Here is a 22948-nt window from a genome sequence, read left to right as displayed (position 1 = left end):
CCACTTTAAGAACCACCAGCAATTGGGGCACCTGGGTGGCCCAGTGGGTTGGCTCAGGTCATGATCTCACAGTTTGTGGGTTTGAGCCCCATGTCCAGCTCTGCGCTGACAGCTCAGAGCCTGGAGCCTGCTTCTGATTCTGTGTCTCCCTTTCTCTCCACCCCTCCCCAGCTCATGCTCTGTCTCTCTCTCAGAAATAAATAAACATTAAAAAAAATTTTTTAAACCATTGAAATAATTTCAGACTTGCAAAAATAGGACACGGGACTCCCAGACACCTCTCACCCTGCTCCCCTGAACGTTACGTCTTCCATAAGCAAAGACAATTAGCAAAACCAAGAAATTAACATCCATGTAATTTTACTTTACTCTCCAGACCTTACTGAAATCTTTCCAGTTGTCCCACTAACATTCTTTTTCTGGTCTCGAATCCAATCCCGATACTTACGTTGTCCCAACCAACCCCCTCTCGTTGGGCACAGAAAACCACCAGCCCCTGCCAGCTGGCTCCCTTCCTCCCTCTGGGGACTTCTGCACTTCCTGTCTGTCCAGTTCTGGGTGAGCTGTCCCCAGATTCTGGCACAGCACGCCCCTTCATTTCTTGGAAACATTACCCTCCAGAGAGGCCTTCCTTGATGTCATCATTCTCTGTTCTTCTGCCCGGTTTTATTTTGTCACTTTGCCTTGACAGTGTCTTTATGATCCTAGTCTGTCTCACTAGGATATAGGCTGCTAGAGGGCAGTGACTCTGCCTTACTCACTGTGTGTCCAGAGCAGGCTAAGAGCAAGGCCTCACTAAATATGGTTGAATGGGGGGGGAAAAGTGTGAAGAGGCTGGAGCTGATTTGAAAGTAAAACAAAGAGGGGGACTATGAAAACTGTGCATCCAGACCCAGAAAGTGTGACCAGACCCTTCCGTGCCGAATCCAAATCCCAACCCGCACATGTGCATCAGCACCCAGAGCAGGGATTGCAGTGATCAAACTCTAGCAAAATCATGGAAACAGGCTTGTTTTTTGACCAACGTTTATGCAAATCAGCCAGCTCTTCCAAAAGTGGGGGGGGCCTGAAGAGTGGCTGCCTCTGCCCCCACTCCTACCCCAATAGAGTCACAGCAAATCTCTGTAGAGATTTAGGGTGCATTATCGACCTCCGATCCTGTACCTCGACCTCTCTGTCCTGGCCTGAATCAGCCATTCTTCTGACCTGCTGTATAACCCTAAACATTGGAAACCCCACCCTACTCTTATTTTCCCTTCTGAGAGGCCAGGGTGTGAGACAGCTCAGGGTGACCCGTCCTGAGCCGGCTGGGCTGCTCATGCTATTTGTAGGGCCCGATGTAAAATGGAATTTGGAGCCTCTTGTTCAAAGAGCAGGAAAAAGATACTAAACTATAAGCTTTTCCTTTCTTCTACACTTTCTCATTTGACTTGTCCTCATATTTTTAATTTGCTACTTAACGTCATCCTGAGTAAAGACAAATTAAGTCTGAATCATCAACATGAATTTTGCTTTTTGCCTTATTATTGTATAATTCCAGTTTTACATGCAAATATGAGGACATTTAAGTCACACATGGAATCACTGAAACTACGGAATTCACATTTCTTAGCGTGTACACAGATATGTATTTTGTTCTTACCTGAGCGGCAGAAAAGCCCCACAAAACGAACTTGCCTGTTTCTATTTCCCTTTGGATACATGTACTTTCTACCAGCTCTGTCTGTCCTCGGCTTACTAATGAGCGAGGGAGGACAGAAAAGACGGGCCAGATAGGTTACCCTCTTGCCGTTTCCTTCTGTAGCATCTCTTGCAGTGTCAACCGGTCAGATCATACAGGGAAATAACACGAGTGAGAAAGGATGGAGCAGGGTTTCTTGGTCATTTGCGTTTCTTAGAATGCCACTACTTTCCTTCTGCATTTGAAGCAAATTCTGGTTTGGGCCAAAGGCATGGCCTCTTAGGCCAGCCAGTGTGCCCCCTTCATCACAGATGTGTACTCACCTGGTAAGCCCTTGGAGTCTTGAATGCCCACCATGGTGGATCCACCAGAACTCCGGGCTGGTGGCCGCTGCGCACGTGGCATGGGCACGGGGCAGCAGGCACAGAGCACACCCCTGTTGTGTGATCTCCTCTGCCCACGCCTATGCCGTTGTCAGGCTTCACTTAGGGATACAAGTTCTAAGATAAAATCATTAAGAATTTCAAGATGGTGACAAGGGAGCGCTAAACCGAGTGCGGGGCCCTATGTGACTGCATAGGTCACATGCCTGTGAAGCTTGCCCTGCATGCCGGCCTCCTGTGCTTGGAGGACTCTGTCACCCACAAGTCCTCTCTGTAACTTGTGCTGCCTTTTCGCCTTTTCCTTTTTTCTGTGTGGCGAGTGGGATAGCCTGAAATCGGGGTGGGAGGTGGGAGGGAGTGTGGTCAGATGGGCCAGCCTACCTCTCCCTGCTTCCTCCACCAAACAGCCAGACAGAACTTTCTATAGTTCTGCTAAAGAGAGCTCACGCTGCTGTCTGCAGCTTCTGGGCCTTGCCTGTTGTTTCCTCTACTCTAGTGGTTCTCAAAGTTGGGTCCCTCGCCCAGCAGCAACAAGCATCACCTGGAGCTGGTTAGAGATGGAAATTCCTAGGCCCCGCCCCAGACCTGCTGAGTCCCAAAGGCTGGGGATGGGGCCAAGAATCTGGTTTTAACAGCTCCCAGGCATGATTGTGATGCACCACTGCTCTTTGGAAATACTTTTTACACCTCATTTCAGTTTCCTAACTGGTACACCCTTCTCGTGGAATAACCATCTCCCACTGGGGTCCCGTCTGTGAATCCTTCAGCTCACATCTCCCCTAATGGGCCTGGGGCTCAGGGTGTGCCTGTCTTATTGCCCGTGTTCAGAGCCCGGCAAACAGTAGGCACATGATAAAGGATGGTAATGGTGCGTGGACTTGAGGGGGGCGTGGCCAAGGGAGTGGAGGGGTGGGAGCTGGGCGTCTCGGAGGGCCCCGCTGCAGGGGTGGGGCTGAGCACAGACATCCCGCCCCCTCCCCCCATGCAGGTACAGCCTGTACACCCGCACCTGGCTCGGGTACCTCTTCTACCGCCAGCAGCTTCGCAGGGCCCGGAATCGCTACCCCAAAGGCCACTCCAGAACCCAGCCCCGGCTCTTCAACGGTGAGCTCTGTCTGCCCCTGGGCCACCATGGCCCCAGGCTGTGCCCACCTTCCCTCCCTGCCTCTGCCCTGCACCCCCGGCTGCTGGGCTCCCTGCTCCTTACCCCGTCCACAGTCCATCTCTGTCCCCCAGGAGTGAAGGTGCTTCCCATCCCCGTCCTCTCAGACAACTACAGCTACCTCATCATCGACACCCAGGCCCGGCTGGCTGTGGTTGTGGACCCCTCAGACCCTCAGGCTGTACAGGTGAGGGGAGGAAGCGGGGTGGAGGGCAGGGGTACTTGGTGTCACTAGAGAGGGGCTGACCCTGATCCCTCTGCCAGTGGAATGTGTCCCCTTGCATATGCTCTCATACAGAGACCCCCTACAACCACAGTGGGGGGAGGGGCCAGTGTCCAGGGCATGGCTGGGGTAGTGGGGAGGACAGCCGTGGAGGATCCGAGCCAGAGGGAAAGGGATGCTGGCGCAGGACCACGGTCTGAGGTTTCTTCTGTCTCTCACTCTCTGTGGCCTTTCTGACCCTTTTTCTTCTCTCCTCATCTGTGTCTGTCAGTGTCTGGATCTCTCCATCTTTCCTACCCATTTCCGATTTCTCTGTGTGTGCCTATCTCTGTGTGTTCACACAGCATTGAGGCTCCACCTCCCCCCTCCCCCGCCCCGTGCCCTTGCTCAGTCTCAGCCCCCCCTTCTCCCCAGCTCTCTCCTCCCTTCCTCATTCTCCAGCTCCATCCCCTCCCTGGCCTTCTCCTCCCTGCTGTCCCCTCCGTAGCCAGCACCTGCACCCCTGTCCCTCTCTGCACACTGTTCCTCAGTCTCAGTACCTCCTCTCTCCCCCCACCCAGGCTTCCATTGAAAAGGAGGGCGTTAATTTGGTTGCCATCCTCTGCACCCACAAGCACTGGTAAGGGGCTGGCATGGGGTCTGCGTACGGATGGCCTTCCCTGGCCGACCCTGGCCCCAGCGGGCTTGTCAGGACTGGGCCCAGTGGGGACAGGGAGTCAGGATGGACGGGCACCCACCTTCTTCCTAAAACCACCAAGGCACCAGCAGAGAAGGAGGGAAGGGGCGGGTCTCCCACCCTGCACTTATCAGACTCCTGAAGCCCTAGAGGGTGGCAGGGCAGACATTTATCTCTCATTCCGTGGGCACATAGTAGATGCCTGCTGTGCTCGGGGTGTGGGCAAACCTAGTGAGTTCTTTCCTCAAGGAGACTATAGTCCAATGGGGGAGACAGCCCTGCATGACAGTGTACACCGATGACAAACATTTAGGTGGCAGTTGGCACAAGGTACAGGAAGTGAGGGGCATTTGGTGAAGTGTGACCAGGTCCACTTGGAGGGACTAGAAGCCGGTGACCCTGGAGCTGAGAGAGTCCACAAAGATTGGTGGGCATTGGCTGGGCGATGGAAGGGAGGGGTGGCAAGTCCTGGGAGTGACCTTCTGAGAAGGGAAGCAGCTTGAGCGAAGGCCCAGAGGTGTGGCCAGCTTGGCTCAGTTCAGAAGCCTGGGGCTCAGGGCTCAAAGGCTTGAGCATCTGGAAAGAGGAAGGCAAGGAGGCCCAGTACTGTTGGCCCTCAGAGTCCCTGCCTGTCTCTGCCATCCCACAGGGACCACAGTGGAGGGAACCGTGACCTCAGCCGGCGGCACCAGGACTGTCGGGTGTATGGGAGTCCTCAGGACGGCATCCCCTACCTCACCCAGTAAGTCTCTAACCCCGGGGTGGATGGCCCTTCCGTAGGCCCTTTCCCACACCCCATCCTTTGGTCGAAGATCACAGGACTGCCAGCAGTTGCATCCTTGCTGATGCCCTTCCTGACTCCTAGAGGGCAGATCACAACCCATCTGAAGACTGGTACTGCCCACCCCCCAACTCATCCAGTTATGGTCCCCAAAAGAAGAAGAGTCAAGGATTTGGATCTGAAGCCCTGGGCATCATGAGTGCCTTCCCTCTCTGGTGTGGAAGCTCCTTGAGCTTAGGGTGGGGCAAGGATCAGCACATCCCAAGTACTAGTACCTTCTCTCTGCTATTGCCTTGCTTCTCAGTCCCCTGTGTCATCAAGATGTAGTTAGCGTGGGACGGCTCCAGATCCGGGCTCTGGCCACTCCTGGCCACACACAAGGCCATCTGGTCTACCTGCTGGATGGGGAGCCCTACAAGGGTCCCTCCTGCCTCTTCTCCGGGGACCTGCTCTTCCTCTCTGGCTGTGGTGAGTTCCCCCAAACGGGAAGCAGAAGGAGGTGGGCAGAAAGGAGAGGGAGAGGTCACAGTCCCCCTCAAAGGCCCCCTCCTCCAGGGGCCCTCCTCCAGGTCAGGGCAAGGACCCAAGGACAGCCAGTCTCATGCAGTGCATTAAAACTTTGGTTTCAGCACAGATATTGCCTTGGCAGTTACTCCCATCTATGTTAGCACCCCCCCCCCTTTTTTCTTTTAATACCTTCACAACTTCCCACAGGGCATGGACAGAATGAAACAACACCGGTAACTGAGTACAGACCTCGCAGGGTATTTGTTTCCACTGTGGAGCCTAGTTTTCTGATACAGTCACTGGAGAGACTGGGTTATAAAAAGTGGAGAACCTCCAAATGAGAGGGTGAGCCGTGGGGGGGGGGCGTCACGGTCCCAGGCTGCATGGAGTCTCAAAGGGCAGCACAGGCAAAGAAAGAAGTGCTCTGTGGAAAAGAGCAACCCCACACAGGCTGTGCTTGGGGCCCTTAGAACTCAGCCTGAAGGTCCTGTATCCCCTCTCCACCCACACGTCAGTATGTGCAACAGAGGCCTTCAAACAGACTTGGTTGGGGTGTGAGTATGTGGGCTCAGCATCCAGTGGGAAGGAGGGCATAGAGGCCTGGGGGCATGGGTATGGAAGGGGCCAGGCTAGGGCTGCTGGCCAGTCCCAGCTCTGCAGGCTGGTCCTCACCCCTCTCCATGGTCCTTACTCCAAGCTGTGTTCTCCTTATATCTTTACCCGCCGGCCCTCCCCAGGACGGACCTTTGAGGGCACCGCAGAGACCATGCTGAGCTCCTTGGACACGGTGCTGGGGCTGGGGGATGACACTCTGCTGTGGCCGGGTGAGGTGCCCCTCCCACTCCTCCCTCACTCCCCTAGGGTCCCAGCCCACCCAGCTTGGGCCCAGAGGTGACGCAACTCCCCCTCTGATGACTCCTGGAAGCTAATTCTCGCAATGAGGGTAGAGCTCCTTTCGTTTCTGAGTACTGGCTCTGAACACCTCTGCCTTGCACACTAACTGCCCCTGACAGCCAGCCTGGCCGGCCCCGCTGCATCCCGGAGAGACCCCTGATATTTTATAGCCATCTGGAAGAGCAAATAGCCTTTGCTTATCAGAGAAGTCAGTAAATCTACTCTGCACGCATCCACCACATACATCCAGATCTGTACTTGCATGTCTGTCCATCCCCATGCATGTACACTGCATGTCCGTTCATCCATCAATACAGACACTGTGTGTCCCTACACACACACACGCACACATACACACGCCCCCACACGCACACATATCCGTAGTTTCTAAAATGCATCCCTAATATGTCAGTTAACCCTCAAAACATATATTTATCTACCCATTCAGTTGACAGGTACTTAACTGAACACCTAACATGTGTCAGGCTCTGTGCTAAGCACCAGGGACACGTCTGTGTTCTAGTAGCATTATTGTGTGTTTTCTCCACTTGCCAAATGAGAAGATTGTGGCTCAGAGAGGTGCCATGACTTGGCTGAGGTTGCACAGCTGGGCAGGGGCAGAGTCAGGGCTAGGATGCAGGTCTCCCTGCTCCAGGTCCGGTGGTTTCCACCCCCCCCTCCCCGAACTGCTTCTGCCCCTTCACTCATGGCTGACCGGTGCCCACATTTAGAGAAGCAGCTCCATGTGGTTGGGGCTTTCCTGGAAGGGCCACCCCTCGCCCTGGTTGTCAGGTACCCAGAGGCCTGGGGGTGCGAAGGGCTTTCTCTGACCCCACCACTAATCTTCTCTCTGTCCTGCTCTGGGCCCCGTGATGGTCCTTAGGTCACGAGTACGCGGAGGAGAACCTGGGCTTTGCGGGTGTGGTGGAGCCCGAGAACCTGGCCCGGGAGAGGAAGATGCAGTGGGTGCAGAGGCAGCGGATGGAGCGCAAGAGCACGGTGCGGGCTTGGGTCCACGAGGGGCCCCTCTCTGCTCAGCTGGGGCCTGCAGGCCCCTCCCCAGAGCTCTGACCGGGCTCGGTACACAGGCCTTCAAGCGAGGCCTCCTGGACCCTGAGAAGGGGCAGGGGGTGGGGAGGCTTCCTGGACGGGGTCTATTTTCCAGATTCTCTCTGCCAAACCTAGCGTCTCCCGCCCCACAGTGCCCATCCACCCTGGGAGAAGAACGCTCCTACAACCCGTTCCTGAGGACCCACTGCCTGGTGCTGCAGGAGGCGCTGGGGCCGGGCCCGGGCCCCACTGGGGACGACGGCTACTCCCGGGCCGAGCTCCTGGAGAAGCTCCGCCGGCTGAAGGACCTGCACAAGAGCAAGTGACCGTCCCCAGCCCCAGCCCAGCCCACCCCCCACGGCGGGGAGGCCACCTGTCGTCGTCCGCGCCCCACCATCCCTCTCATTGCTACCACCACCACCTCCATCGGCGCCCACGGTGGGCCTTGGACCCCAGCCCACTGTCAGGGGAGGAGGGTCGAGGTGACGAGGCCATGCGACCAAGAAGGAGGAGGCTGGTGGAAGCCCATGGGATGAGGCTGAGTCGTCCAGGGGGTGAGGAAAGGCGGAGCCTTGGGACATCTCCAGCCCCACCCGGAGCTCCTCCCTTGACCTGTTCCTGCCCCGGCAGTGAGGGGTCCTCTTCCCCCTTCTCCCATCCAGGGTTGGGAAAGACAGCCTTCCAGCGCAGCCTGAGGTGTGGTGCCTTGGAAAAGCGGTCACTCAGAACTGGGCTCTGGTGTCCTGAGACACTGGCCCTCCTCCCCACGCCTCCCTGCCCTCCTGTCTCCCCCCTCACAAAGGCATTTTTCAAACAGCCATTTCTGGGAAAGATGAAAGGGCTGGAAGTCTGGCTGTCTGGACAATCTCGGCCTCAGTGACTCCCCTACAGCCTGGAAGAGGGAGGTTCCTGCTTGCCACGGAAACTGGAAACTGGGACCCCAGGCTGAGAAGACACCGGAAGCTGGGATTGCAACCCCACGGGCTCCTTTGTGCCACAGGCCTCCACCCCTTCCTGGGGCCGAAGGGACCCCCCCTTTCCAGGGGAGAGAAAGCCATCCTCTGCCTTGGCCACAGCAGTTTTCTCCTGATGGCCCTTGTTCTTAGGAACCTCTGCCTTGCTCTGACTCCTGCTCTATCCTCTCAGTCCCTCTCTGCTTTTAAAGACATCCATTCATCTGGCCCTCTGCGGTTTGCCAAGAACAACCCCCTGTCACTTCTCCTTTGGTCCTTGGCCCCATCCTGGCTGGGGGTGGGGGTCTGTGCAGCAGAGGGCAGAAAGCAGAAGTCTGGGAGCAGACAGCTGTCAGCTTTTGAGTGGTGGCTTCCAGGACCCCGGGCCTGGCCCCTTCCTCTCAGCTCAGTCTCTTGGGTCTCTGGTCCAAGTCCCTCTGGGGCCATAGAGAGGAGCCATAAGGTCCTGGAGCGGGCATACCTCGGGTCAGCCAGGAGCCTTCTCTTGCCGTGCGCAAGCCTTCCCTCGGGCTCAGCTCGCCTCTGGTGAGGCTCCGAGAGGACCCCTCCCTTCACCTTCCCCCCATCACCCTGCCTCTGCCTCCGCCTCCGGCCACAGCCTCTGGTACCAACTCTAGCAATACCACCCGAATAGTTCCCTGTCCCCCAAGACATGCAGTTTCATGCCTCTGTGCCTTCGCTCATGCTGTTTCTTCAGACTGGAATGCCTTTCCCCTGCTCCTCCGGCCTTGTCTGCCTGGCAAACACCCACTCATCTCTCACAGTCCCCCTCAAAGGGCCCCCCTCCAGGAAGACGACCCCCATGCCCCTTGCCCTCCAGGCTACCTCTCTGCTCTTTGTAAATGCTTCTCTCATGGCACTTATCACACTGTATTTTACTTGTTTACATGTTTGTCTCCCCTTCTAGACTGTGAACCTTTCAGGGCATGGACTGTATCTTAATGCATCTCTGTATTTCTGCGCCTAGCACGGTGCCTAGCACACAGTAGGCGCTCAATAAATCTTGGATGAATGAATCATTTGACCGGGGCTTGAGCGCTCAGTGAGATCATCTTTTTTGCTGGTCCTGTTTTCCTGTCTCCGTCACAGGTCTGCTAACTTGGAGTCACTGCGCTCCCAGTGCCTTGGCTGCAAACCATGCTATAAATACGTGTTCCCGTGGCACGTGTGCACTTGGCCAGGGTTACTTAGTGTTCTCCGGAGCTTGGGAGGCACAGGTGCACCAGTGGCCGTGGGGGAGAGGAATAGCACTGGGGGCAAGGCCCCAGCGCTGGCCTCGCTGGCCCCTCTTCGATGCGTCCCAGCAGTCAGACTCCGGGTCAACACTGCAGTCCGTCAACTATCTTGAGTTAAACTTTAACACCATGGTTGTGTTTTCATTGCACTTACCTTTGAGGTCAATATTTTTAACAAGCAGTTTTCTTTTTTTTTTTTTTTTTTTTATTTCTCCACAAAGTGGCCGCAGTTTTCAACTCATGAAAGGAACAAAGTCCAGGTGGCATGCGCCATGGCAGAACACTTAAAGGTGGCCCTGATATGGCTGAAGACTGGGAAGCACCGGCTTAGTCCCACATTTCCTTGGGCCCAGACCAAGGCATCATTTTCCCACCCCTGGCCACAATTCAGCCTCCCCTCTTAGGTGCCCCTCACCGGAAGCCAGGGACCTTGGCATTGGCCCGCACTATCCTGGATGAGGGCTGTGCCTAGGGTGGGCATGGAGGAAGGGAACACAGTCCTCACCTTCCTGAGGAAGGGAAGTTCTCTGTGTCCTGCGGTTGTCTCCAGGCCATTCCTGTCTTGAGTAGGCAAGCCCCCAGGCCCAGGTCTCTTTGGGGATGCCCAGCTTCAGGGGCACTTGGTGACCGGTCTCTGGGGCTGGTGAACCATTTGTGTAGGGCCTTGGGTGGCCCTCCCCCACTGGGGCATCATCCCGAATGATAGATAGCACGTGCTTTTTGAGGTCTGGAACTGACCAGCAACAACCATGCTCCCTGCCCTTGGCTTGCAAGAGAGCAGGTGTCACTGGCCTTAGAGACTTTGGCGCCATTCCCAGCTCTGTCGTTCAACATCCAAGTGACCTTGGGCAAATGTCACTTCCATGACCTCAGTTCCTTCACCTTCCATGGAGATGACAACCTTGAATGAGTCAGAACCCTTTCAGGTGCAAGTGACACACTCAACACTTAGGAGCTTAAAACCAAGAGGAAAATTTATCAGCCTGTGAAATTAAGAAGTGTGGGATTATGTCGGGGTGATTTCAGACACGGCTGGATCCAGACAGTCAAAGGGCAGTTTTATCATTCGGCTCAGTTTTCTTCTGCATTGGTAGCCTTCTCTGCCAGGCTTTCTCCCTGCAACAGAAAGATCATCTCTGTAAGTGCTAGGCTTCCAGGCCACTAGTTCATCAAACTTAGCAGAACCTCCATAGGCCCAGAGATTGAGTTTCATTGGTTCAGCTTGGGTCATGTGCCCGACCCTGAACCAATCATAGGAGTTAGGGGAAAGGGCCCCTCTCACTTCCAGGTTAGGTCACATGACCACACTTGGAAGGGCAGTGTCAGACCCAGCTGAAAGGTGCATTGTGTAGAAAATGTCCCCTAAAGTAATAGGGAGTCTGGTACCAGAAATGATGCAAGGCAGCAAAATCATAAATCTTCAACAATTCCACTTACTAGAGACTATTTGCAGAGTCAGGTGAGAAAAGGTATATGAAGTCACTTTGGAAAACGGTACATCAGATTCCTGGTGCTATAATTACTTATATAGAAGAGATAGAGGCAGATTTGGTAGATGCTGATCCCAGTGGCTGGAGGACTCAGGCTGGCCCCGTCACAAGTTCAGAGAAGCCAGCTGCTCAACATGGCTGCACAGCCAGCATGTCCACCTGATGCCGTATGGCCTTCCACTGGCCTAGCAGGCACTAGGGGGCATGGTAACGAGGGCCTGTAGCAGATCTCCTCCCAAGGGATAAAAATTAGATTAACAGGGCACCTGGGTGGCTCAATCATTAAGACTTTGCCTCAGGTCATGATATACTTTGTGAGCTTGAGCCCCACTTCTGGTGAACACAGGCCCCTCTTCGGGTAAGCCTCACCTCTCTCTCCCTCTCTCTCTCTCCCCCTCCCCCTTTTGTGGGTGAGATTCTCTCTCTGCCCCTCACTCACTTGCATCCTCTCTCTCTCAAAAAAATTAGATTAACAAACTGAATGCCCATCCTTCTGTGAACCACTTTGTCAAATTTGTTTCTCTCCTAGCAGCTGGCAGGAAATGGCCAGCACCAATGGGGAGGGATTGGGGGGGGGGGGTGAGAAAGAACCTGGGCTCCCAGGAGCGGCGCCTTTGGGGACAGGCAGGTGGGAGTCCTGTGCAGCTAGAGGGGCCTGACCAAGGAGAGGTGAAGGGGTATGGGGAAAACTCCAAAGGGTAGAGGGTTCTAGAAGCAAATCTTCCCTCAGGTCAGGAGTTCGGGGAGGTGGAGCACCATAAGGAGGGGAACTATGTGGACACCCCTCAAAGAGCATCTTGACCATAATTTGCTTCTTTTTCTTCTAACTTTGTCCGAATAATCAAACTTCTTGCAATTTACATATGGAAGCAATAGGGTTTTCTTTTTTTTAGATTTTATTTAAATCTTTTTTTATTAACAACTTTACTGAGATACAATTTACATACCACAAAATTCGTCCTTTCAAAGAGTACAACTCAGTGCTTTTAGTATGTGCACTGTTTTGTGACCATCCCAAGCTAATTTTAGAGCATTTTCATTCAGCCCCCAAAGAAACTGTGGGTGCTTATCGGTGCCTCCATGCATCCACACGAGGCAACTACTGATCTACTTTCTGTCTCCACAGAGTTGCCTCTTCTGGACATTTCACATCAATAGGATCAGACAATATGTGGTCTCGTGATTGGCTCCTCTCACTTGCCATGTTCTCAAGGCTTATGGTGCAGCACGTGTCACAACTTTACTCTTAATGGCTGAGTAATACTGCATTGTGTATATATACACCACGTTTTGTTTATCCATTTGTCAGTTGACGGACAGTTGACTTTTTTCCACATTTTGCCTATGATGAATCATGGTGCTATGAACATCTGGTTTTTGTGCAGACAGATGTTTTCAGTTCTCTTGGGTATAGACCTAGGAGTGCAATTGCTAAGTCATACAGAAACTCCACATTTAACTTTTTAAGGAACTAAGAAACTATTTCCTAAAGCAGTTGTGAGTTTTCTTGATGCCCTGGCAGTCTTCCATGTGCAGCGAAACGCTTATTCAGAATTCACTCAAAATAAAATTTAAAAAATAAAATGAGAGGTGCCTGGCTAGCTCAGTTGGTAGAGCATGCAAGTCTTTTTTTTTTTAAGTTTATTTATTTATTATTGAGAGAGAGACAGAGAGAGCTGCTTAACTGACAGAGCCACCCAGGCACCCAGAGCATGCAACTCTTGATCTCGGGGCCATGAGTTCAAGCCCCACATTGGGCATGGAGCTTACTTAAAAAATAATAATAATAAATAAAATTAAAAAGAATACTCAATTTCTTAAATTGCAAAATTTAAAAGAAGCATTTTTAAACTTTTAAGTTACTTATCAATCATATTTTAATCATAAATCCAGTAAATGTTAATAATAACTTTTAAGGGGGCTTTAATTAATACTTGGTCCTCTTTTCATGCCTGGGAGCCTCAGTCGGTTGAGTGCCTGGCTTCGACTTAGATCATGATCTCATGGGTCGTGGATTCAAGCCCTGCATTGGTCTCTGTGCTGACAGCTCAGAGCCTGGAGCCTGTTTCAGATTCTGTGTCTCCCCCTCTCTCTACTCCTCCCCTTCTTGCATTCTGTCTCTCTCTGTCTCTCAAAAATAAATCAAAAAACATTTTAAAAACTAAAACAATTGGTCCTCTTTTCAAAATTAAAACTGCTTTAAGCAGTTTATGTTGTATTTATTCATTCTAGATATTCTATTTCCTTTTTAAAAGCAAATGATTGTGGCGCCTGGGTGGCTTAGTCGGTTAAGCGTCCGACTTTCGCTTAGGTCATGATCTCGCGGTTCGTGGGTTCGAGCCCCGCGTCGGGCTCTGTGCTGACTGCCAGCTCAGAGCCTGGAGCCTGTTTCAGTCTGTGACTCCCTCTCTCTCTGACCCTCCCCTGCTCACGCTGTCTCTCTCTCTCTCTCTCCTAGAAATAAATAAAACATTAAAAAAAATAAAAATAAAAAATAAAAAAAAATAAAAGCAAATGATCATACTTGTCAAATTATATCTCATAAAGCTGGAAAAAAGTAAAGTAAAATAGAAAGAATTCAATTCTATTTAAAAAAAGAGAAACCAGCCCCCACCCCAAGTACTTTAATTGCAGTCTAATAAAAGTAAAGACAGAAACCCGGTAAATTTTAAGGTTTTTAAAAAAATGTTTTGGTTGTGCTTACAATCCCAGTAAGAATTTATCTTCAGGGGCACCTGGGTGGCTCAGTCAGTAAAGCGTCCGACTTTGGCTCAGGTCATGATCTCACGGTTCATGGGTTTGAGCCCTGTGTCAGGCTCTGTGCTGACAGCTAGCTCAGAGCCTGGAGCCTGTCTTCAGATTCTGTATCTCCCTCTCTCTCTGATCCTCCCCTGCTCACGCTCTCTCTCTCTCTCTCTCTCTCTCTCTCTCAGAAATAAATAAAACATTAAAAAAAATTTACCTTCAATGTTCAGTCTAAATCAACTATTCAACTGCCCAACTTATTTATTTTAAGATGTTTTGTTAATTTGTTTCTAAGAAATCTCTCTACCCAACGTGGGATTCAAACCTACAACCTTAAGATCAAGAGTCGTTCACTCCACCTACCAAGCCAGTCAGTTGCCATTCAACTGCCTGATTTAAATTAGACTCTCGAGACCTCTTTTAAGCACCCTTCCAAGCCAAATTATTTTAAAGAACTTGAAATTCTAAAGATGCACAATATAATACACACAAATTAATATTGTTAGTTCGATTTTCTCAAGCAGTTCTACACACAATTCTAAATCTTCCTGAAGATGGGGCACCTGAATCACTCATTTGAGCATCAGACTCTTGATTCCAGCTCAGGTCATGATCCCAGGGTCATTGGATCAAGCCCCACATTGGACTCCATGCTGAACGTGGAGCCTGCTTAAGATTCTCTCTTTCACCCTCTGCCCTTCTCCCCCACTCTTGCACTGTCTCTAAAAATAAATAAATAAACTTTTAAAAAATAAAACTTAACACTGTGTAAGGGGCATTTGGGCGGATCAGTTGGTTGAGTGCCTGACTATTGATTTTGGCTCAAATCATGATCCCAGGAGCATAGAACCGAGCCCCACGTCGGGGTCTTCACTGAGCATGCAGTCTGTTTAAGATTCTCTCTCTCTTTCTCTTTCCTGGGTGCCTGGGTGGAGCAGTTGGTTAAGAATCCATCTCTTGATCTCGGCTCAGGTAATGATCTCTCGGTTCATGGGTTAGAGTGCCGCCTCAGGCTCTGTGCTGAGGACGCAGAGCCTGCTTGGGATTCTGTCTCCTTCTCTCTGCCCCTCCCCCACTTGCACCTCCTCTCTCAAAATAAATAAATCAACTTTAAAAATTAAAAAAAACATTTTGTCTCTCTCTCAGGGTGCCTGGGTGGCTCAGTCGGTTAAATGTCTGACACTTGATTCCAGCTTAGGTCATGATCTCACCGCTTCATGAGTTTGAGCCCCAAGTCAGGCCCTGCACTGACCATATGGAGCGTGCTTGGGATTCTCTCTCTCTACCTCTCTCTCTCTGCTCTTCCTCCCCACTCGTGCTCTCTCTCTCGAAATAAATAAATAAAGCTAAATGAAAAACAAAAACACCTTAACATTGTGTTTAAAGAAAAAAAGAAAATCGAGGTATCACTTTTGATTCTCAAAGCATTTGATTACCATAGCCTACTATTGACCTGAGCCTTACAGATAACACAGTTAACACATGTTTTATTAACACAGTTAATACATATAACACAATGTTATATGTATTATATACAGTACCCTTCCAATAAAGTAAGCTAGAGAAAATGTTATTACGAAACCATAAGGAAGAGAAAATGCGTTTACAGGACTGTACTTTACTTCTTGAAAAATATCCACATATAAGTGGCCCAGGCAGTTCAAACCCGGGCTGCTCAAGGGTCTGCTGTATTGGTCGTGTGAACTTGGAAGACATTTAACTCTTGGTGTCTCGGTTTTCTTAGCCATAAAGTGCAGGGGGAAAGTGTCTGCCCGCAGGGTTAGCCTGAATATTCTATGGGTTCACTTATGTGTAGCCTCTAGAGCAGTGCCTGGCCTGCCACAGTGTGGTTTAAGGGTTTGCCGTCACCATCAGTTTTGTCACCACCACTCTTACATGTAGCACTATTCACGTGGCATCTAAAGTGACTTCCATACACGTGAGGCCGTGTCTGACTCAGGGCCACAACTTCTAAGGTTATTCTTCTTTTATTTTTTTAGATTTACTTTTTTTTTTTTTTTTTTAGTACTCTCTACACCAAACGTGGGGCTCAAACTCACGACCCGGAGATCAAGGGTTGCATGCTCTTCCGACTGAGCCAGCCAGGGCTCCCTAAGGTCCTTCTCATGACCCATGTCATCCCCCTGCCATGTCAAATGCTCCCTCTGCAGGACAATACTTCAGACGTGGCCTGAGCCCCAGACCCCACAGTTCCTACCATTGCCTCCAAGGTCTGGTTGTTTAGTGAGGTGTGTTGATGGCCCTTTAAGAGGCGGTAGCTGGCTTCTGGTTGCCATGGAGACAGGTGGACACAGATCGGCTAGCAGAAAGCCCATGTCCTCTAAACATCAATCCACAGGTGGGAAGAGGGCTGGCAGGATTAGAAGTTGACGGGGCATCTTCCCCCTCACAATCCTCCTTGGGGTGGGCTTGGAGGATTCTGCTTTGGGGACCCCTGGCCCCCGCCTGTCCTTCTCCCCAAGGATGCCATCTCAGCCTTTCCTGCATCCCTAGGCCCCAGAGCCAAGGACCACCAACCATCAGCCCATGAGAGTCTGCCACCCCCAGAGGCCAATGCCGAAGCCATCCAGTTCCTCAGCAACCTCGGTGAGTCTGGACAGTGTGGGGGAGGAGGGGGGGAGGGGGACATGGTGGGGGGGCACGGATGTGGAGAGGAGGGAAGAGAGAAGACACAGACCTGGCCCTGGCGCTCTCAGCCTTGATTGGCCTGCGACTCAGAAAGGGGGGGAGACCTATTTGTCGATAAGAAAGACACCAAGGACATGGGGACTGGATGGGGGGAGGGGTCTTCATCTGCTGGCAGTTGTAGACGCCAATGGCAGGAGTCAGGAGCTGCCTGAGACACGTGGGATGAGGAGAGGGTGGCTGGAGGGTCAGAGGGTCGGGGACTGGGGGGCTGGGGCTTTATCTGTCCCCATGGGACCCTCACCCCCAGACCAGGAGGAGCTGCAGATGCTGCTGTTCCCTGAGACCCTGGCCATGGTCTCGGACAAGGGGGAGCCTCAAGGAGAGCTGACCATTGAGGTGCAGAGAGGGAAACACAAGGACGAATTTGGTGTTATGTCGCACTGCCTCCTCGTGCACGCCTTTAGCCGGGGCTTCATGGACAAAATGCTCTGCGGAAACTCCCTCCTGGGTAGAGTTCTTGCTGCCTGATGCACTTCACCTCCATCCTTCCTCCCCCCCATTCCTAGGACCTTTACCTGGGACCAACCCTCCACCTCACCTTGGGAGCAGAATGAGGCAAAGAGGGTGTGTGGGAGGTGGGGGTGACAGGGAGGTTCATCACAGCTCCAGACTTAAGACAGGAGCACCCTTAATTTCCCCGTGGTCACACTGGGCCACCACCCTGCCTCCCTGCAATTGCCAGTCCTGCCCCCGGTGATGGCAGTGTTCTCCTCCTACCCCAGGCTATCTCTCGTGGGACCTGCATATCATGGAACAACATACCCAAGAGTTTATCAAGGTACCTCCAGGGGCCCCCAGCTTTGGCTCCAAACCAGGGTGTCAGAATAGAGACCCTGGGAGAGAGGGAGGGAAGAACGGGGGGGGGCTCAATGGAATGTTACCCCGACTCTCCCCCAGCTAGCCTGCAATCCCCACCACACACAACTTGGAAACCAATCCATTGAGGGCATCAGGTTGCTTCTCATGACCTTCTCCTAACAGACAAAGCCTGGGAGCCCAGCATTTTCGGGAGGGCCACGCGGGTTGCCCTTTCCCAGAGCCTGGCCTTTCCCAACGGCCTGTCACCACCTCGCCTCCAAATTCCCCTGCTCTGTGCCTCCCACATCCTGCCCCAGCCACCTCACTGACTTCTGGCACATGAACCATATTACACATTGGAAACCACTTGTTTCCCACAGAAACTATTCCCATCTTTTGAAACCTGTATTCTGAAGTGCACGTACTTTTGAACTTTATGTTACACCATAATATGCCTTCTGTTCCTTTTTGTTAAATTTTTAAAAAATCTTTATTTACTTATCTTAGAGAAAACACAAATGAGGGAGGGACAGAGAGAGAGGGAGACACAGAATCCAAAGCAGGCTCCAGGCTCTGAGCTGTCAGCACAGAGCTGCACACGGGGCTTAAACCCACAAACCACGAGATCACAACCTGAACTGAAGTCGGACGCTTAACCAACTGAGCCACCCAGGCGCCCCTGACTTCTGCTCATGAACTTTACTATATACAGAAGATTTTTCTATCCAAATGTCCCTCAGTCTTCTCGTTTGTAAAGGAGAATAGGCAAGGTGGCCTCTGGGGGGTCCTGTTCTGTACAAGCAGGTGAGCTCCTGATTCCCCGCTCTGTGCTCTGGCCCTTAGTTCCGCATCCTCCCCATGGAGAGGAAGATGAGTCTGGTGAAGCAGGATGACCAGCTGGCCATGACCAGAAGTGTCAAGGAGGGTGAGGTAAGGGCGAGAGACAGGTGGGAGCCGGAAGGGGCCAGATTGTGTCGGGCCAGGAGCCTGGCATGGGGACTCAGCAAGGACCATATGCCCAACACCTGGCTGTCCCATCCTCCTCACCCCTTCCCAGATCAATGTACCTGACCCAGATTTTTCCTGAACAGGAAGTGAAGACCAAAAGGGCTTTTTTCCCCTGGAGCTCAACTGAAGGCTTTGTCTCCGAGGCCGCCAACCTGGTGCTGCTGAGGGTGATGGCCTGGCGGCAGCTGGTGCCCAGCAACGCCCGTTTCCTGGCCTTGGACACAGAGGGCAAACTCTGCTATTCCACCTACGTAAGGAGTCTCCCTGGGTGGGGGACTCAGTCTGGGGAAAACCGGAAGGGGCGCATTGATCGCTGAGGTGGGAGGAAAAGCCAGCTTCGGGGTGAAAGAGGGAGTGGGCTGGGGCCATGAAGGTGGGACTTCCGGGGCAGGAGAAAGCAAGCCCGCATTCACCAGAAGGTCACCTTTGACACAGGTGGAGTAAATAAGAGAGACCAAAGCTGGGAGCAGTTGAGAGAAGCAATGCTTTCGCACCAAAGTCACCCCAAAAAAAGAAAGATGGTGGAGGGATGCTTTTAAAGACATATATTTTTTTTTACAAATAGTTTATTGTCAAATTGGTTTCCACATAACACCCAGTGCTCATCCCCACAAGTGCCCTCCTCCATGCCCATGCCCCCTCCCCCCTATATCTATCAGTTCTCAGTTTTTGTCAGCATTCAAAAGTCTCTCATGGTTTGCCTCTCTCCCTTTCCCCCACCATTTCCCCCCTTCTTCTCCCCCTTGTTCCTCAGTTAAGTTCCTCCTAATCCTCCTATATGTGCAAACATATGATATTTGACCTTCTCTGCCTGACTTATTTCGCTCAGCATAACACACTCAAGGTCCATCCATGTTGCTACACATGGCCAGATTTCATTGTTTCTCATTGCCATGTAGTATTCCTTTGTATAGATGAACCACATCTTCTTGATCCGTTCGTCCGTTGATGGACACTTAAGCTAAAGACATATTTTTTAACATTAGGAAATGCACCATTTCCAACTACACTTAAATGCCCTTTCATACAATGTTTCAGACTGGAAGGCTGTTTTTTTCCTTTATTGTGGCTAAAACAAATCAACATACCTAGGACTTCCTGCAATCGGAGATTTTAAAGCTGTGCCTCTAAACACATATTTGGGGGGGCACCTGGGTGACTCAGTGGGTTAAGGGTCTGGCTCTTGATTTCATCTCAGGTCATGATCTCATGGTTTGTGGGATCAAGCCCCGAGTTGGGCTCTGTTCTGACAGTGCAGAGCCTGCTTTGAGAGTCTCTCTCTCTCTCTCTCTCTCTCTCTCCCTCTCTCTCTCTCTCTCTCTCCCTCTCTCTCTCTCTCCCTCTCTCACTTTCTCAAAATAAGTAAAACAGTTTTAAAAGATAAAAAAATAAACACACATTTTGGAGGCTGATTTGACCAACAAATGACATTCTAGTCCTTGTAAATGACATTCTAGTCTTTTCTATCACAAACCACAAACAGCAATGTTCTTGACACAAACAGGCACACCTCACTTTCCCCTATCTTCTTTGAAACACATGTTTTATGTTAGCACTTTTCTCCCATGGCCGCAGCCAGTAGAGGAACTTAAGTTTTAACTACAACAGGGATACCTGCCTGCTGCAGCGTGGGTCCCCCGGAGCCACAGATCTCGATCTGATAACTGCCCCATTCGATAGCCCAGCCCCATCGCCCCCCACCCCACGCACTGACACCTAATTGGTTGAGCCTCATCCCCGTAATGAATCTGCCAACTAGAAGCCCTTGGTCATCCAGATGATGCAGGGAGGGTTGGGGCACAAGCAGTGAGGAACTGGCCCTCCAGGGGGAGACCCCCACGTAACGTGGGGGTGCATCTCAAATCCTCTGGTGCCTGAGGGTCTGGACAGTCAAGGGGTGCTTATCACTGACGAGCAAGGAATGAGGCAGCAAGGTGGAGGAGAGGGCCAGGGTGAGACAGGGGAGACCCTGTTGGGCATCCACCTCACCTCCCTCCATGTCGGCTGCTGCCAGCAAGCCCTGGGCACCCAGACGATCCAGGTGGGCCGCCAGCAAGTGGATGTGTTCATCGTGGAGCAGACGGTCCACTCCGACGAAGGCATCCCCAGTTCCTGCCAGTTCTACCTGCTCTCTGATGGGTGAGCTACTGACAGTGGCGCCAAGGGGGCAGTGTTGAGCACAAGCATGTGCGCTCGATCTTGGGGCCCGGGCATGGGGCAAAGGGAGACTGCGCTCTCTGGGGACACCACCTGGAAGAATGCCCCCTTGCTTTATCCCCATCATTCCCGCTCCCTTTATCTACTCATTCTTCAACGCGGGCGGTGCCTCCCAGCCCCTCACCAAAGAGCTCTGAATGGCTGAGGAGGTCAATGCTGACCCCATGAGGCCTAAGGCATAATAGCTAAAGCGGCTGCCGCGGGTGGTGGTGGGTGTGCTACTGGAGAACACCAAGGTCTGAACGTGACACCCGATAGACTCCTGATGTGCTGGGGAAAGCATCCTGCCGCACGCACTGCCAAGCTGTCGCCAGCATGGCACAGGCACCAAATCACAAGAAAATTGGGGCAGGGGGACAGAATTTGTTTCTTGAAATTTCCAAAGAGGTATTGATGTCATCGTCCATTTCGCTGGGAAAAAAGTCATCAGAACATTGTCGGTTCCTTATTTGATAAGTTAGTGAGTTGTTTCTATTTTGAGGGTCACATAGCTCGAGGCTCATCCCTTTTAGCGCTGGAGATCTCATGCCAGACCAGGCACACCAGGACACGACAAAAAGGGCATGAGCAGGAAAGGCAGGGGCCATTACCTGGGGATCTAGAAATGAACGCAACCCTAGAACTCAAGCAGAGGTGTTGGGGGGGCAACGAAGGGAGGCCCCCGGGATGGCCCTCAAGGGAGCGGGCAGGTCTGGGAAGACACCCACTCTCACGCCTGTGTTGTACTCCAGGCATCTGGCCAAGAGAATCCAGGTGGGCTCCCCGGGGTGCTGCATGATCACCAAAATGCCTATCTTGAGGGAAAAGGGTGAGTGAAGCCTCTGGCTGGTGGGGGAGTGAAGGAGAGGTGGGAACACCGGGGACCTTCCTGGGTGCAGGGGCTGGACCGAGTGTGGGATCAGAACCTGAAATCAGAGAAGTTTTGCCCTCCAGCCCCTGAGCCCAAGGTAATTAGGGGAGGATCATTTTGCAGGGAACTCCTTCTGGCAGCTCTGGCCGGGTGAGCAGAACCCTGGGGTTCCCCCCCCCCACCCGAGCCTGCCATGTGGGTGTTCTTGGGCATCCCGCTGCATGTGGGGAAGGTTCTGGGTGTGGAGGTGGGGTGCAGCCTCCCTCTCTCCCCACCCAGATGAGATCGAGCCCCGCCCGGTATTTGAGAAGCAGCCCCTGGTGTGGGAGGACGATATGGAGCTCTACTCGAGATTCGTTGACCGGAAGGTGAGAGAGGCTGCGGCCGGCCCGGGGTCCCCATTCCCCCCTTGGGCATAATCCCCACACCATTACTGATCTCCCTCGGCGCCTTCAGGAAATGCACACCCCGAGGGAGCGAAGGGAGGGGCGGGCTCCCGCGGCGCCGGGTCCCGGGGCGCGCTCACGCTCGGCCCCCGCCAGGAGGAGCTGCGTCTCAGCCACGCCAGCTACCTGCGGCGGCACCCCGAGGCCCCGGCGCTCGTCTCGGACTTCCTGCTCTTCCTGCTCCTGCGCCAGCCGGCCGACGTGGTCACCTTCGCCGCCGAGTACTTCGGAGCCTTCGCGAAGCGCAACCCGCCGACCCCTGCCTTGCGCTCCTCCGGCCGGCCCAGCCCCTTCCGCTCGCTGGACCCCGAGCGCCCCACGGACTAGGGCTGGCGGGGCGCAGCGTGCGGGGACTGGGCAGGAAGCCGGGGCATCCCTGTCCCTGCAGGGGACGCAGAGGGACTCGCTCCGGAAGCGCGCCTTTCGGGCTGCGGTTTTTTGCGGGGAATTAAAGGGGCGCCTCCGCGGTTCCGCTGTGAGTGCCAGAACCTTCCCTGGCCAGTCTTGCGTCTTGGCTAAAAAGAGGAACTGTAACAGAGTTTGTCTGCGAATTTCAGCCTTTTTCCGAGTTGCTATGATCAATATCCCTATTTTACAGATAAGAAAATAGAGGCGCAGAAAGGTTAAGTAACTCATAGTGCGTAGGGAGCAGGATGCAAACCTGGACGTCGGATGCCAAAACCCACACTCTTAGTCACTAAGTTAGTGGGAATAGAGGGGCGGGGCTTCCTGGCCCTCAGAATCCTTCTGGGTGTCACCAAGCGCAAACCAAATTGCCTCGCTTCCATCCCCCAACCAAGGAAAAGAGCAGGGATCCTTCCTCATCACCTCTGAAGTCTCCCAAAACACACCGGCTGCCAGCTCTCTCACTCCACCTGTTTTTCCACGGACACCCAGGAACCCCCAAACAGTGTGCAGGGTCCCCAGCTACCGACTTGCTGAAAAAAAGGATAGGCAGGTGATCATCATCTCCTCTAGGCTCCTTGCACAATGTCAGTCTGGCCAATGGCTTGTTCCTGCCCAGGGCTGGCCGCCGCTCATTAGTAAATATGAGGCAAGCTTCTCAGGGGCAGCTGGTAATGGGGGTGCAGGCTTCATCTCTCCTGTCTATTCACTCAT

The 22948-nt window shown here is 52.6% G+C and overlaps 2 protein-coding genes across 6 annotated transcripts in view; both read left to right on the top strand.

Moving 5' to 3' along the window:
• PNKD (PNKD metallo-beta-lactamase domain containing) overlaps window positions 1-9355 on the top strand; it is a 58586-nt gene extending 49231 nt beyond the window's left edge. For 3 of the 4 annotated variants that reach the window (XM_039233126.1, XM_039233128.1, XM_039233127.1), the window contains 8 exons: window positions 3053-3168; window positions 3301-3413; window positions 4010-4068; window positions 4775-4867; window positions 5211-5374; window positions 6151-6237; window positions 7191-7306; window positions 7510-9355. In XM_039233126.1, the coding sequence (XP_039089057.1) occupies window positions 3053-3168; window positions 3301-3413; window positions 4010-4068; window positions 4775-4867; window positions 5211-5374; window positions 6151-6237; window positions 7191-7306; window positions 7510-7683 (922 nt within the window). In that variant the 3' untranslated portion in view covers window positions 7684-9355. The remainder of the gene's footprint in view (window positions 1-3052; window positions 3169-3300; window positions 3414-4009; window positions 4069-4774; window positions 4868-5210; window positions 5375-6150; window positions 6238-7190; window positions 7307-7509) is intronic. The other variant, XR_005528568.1, reaches the window with a different exon arrangement.
• Window positions 9356-16103: 6748 nt separating this feature from the next.
• On the top strand, window positions 16104-22381 carry LOC120232452 (ciliogenesis associated TTC17 interacting protein). Of its 2 annotated transcripts, XM_039233188.1 has the most exons (10): window positions 16104-16160; window positions 16316-16408; window positions 16758-16958; window positions 17233-17288; window positions 18152-18238; window positions 18400-18567; window positions 20331-20455; window positions 21265-21341; window positions 21663-21751; window positions 21926-22381. In XM_039233188.1, exons 1-10 carry the CDS (start codon window positions 16136-16138, stop codon window positions 22154-22156), a joined length of 1152 nt encoding a protein of 383 aa, XP_039089119.1. In that variant the 5' UTR covers window positions 16104-16135; the 3' UTR covers window positions 22157-22381. The 2 variants fall into 2 exon arrangements, with proteins under 2 accessions (XP_039089119.1, XP_039089120.1); XM_039233189.1 differs by lacking the exon at window positions 16758-16958.
• The last annotated feature ends 567 nt before the right edge of the window (window positions 22382-22948 follow it).

Source organism: Hyaena hyaena, unplaced genomic scaffold, assembly GCF_003009895.1.
Source record: "Hyaena hyaena isolate Hyena2069 unplaced genomic scaffold, ASM300989v1 scaffold_71, whole genome shotgun sequence".
Taxonomy (NCBI): domain Eukaryota; kingdom Metazoa; phylum Chordata; class Mammalia; order Carnivora; family Hyaenidae; genus Hyaena; species Hyaena hyaena.
This window is presented reverse-complemented; position numbering and strand designations above follow the sequence as displayed.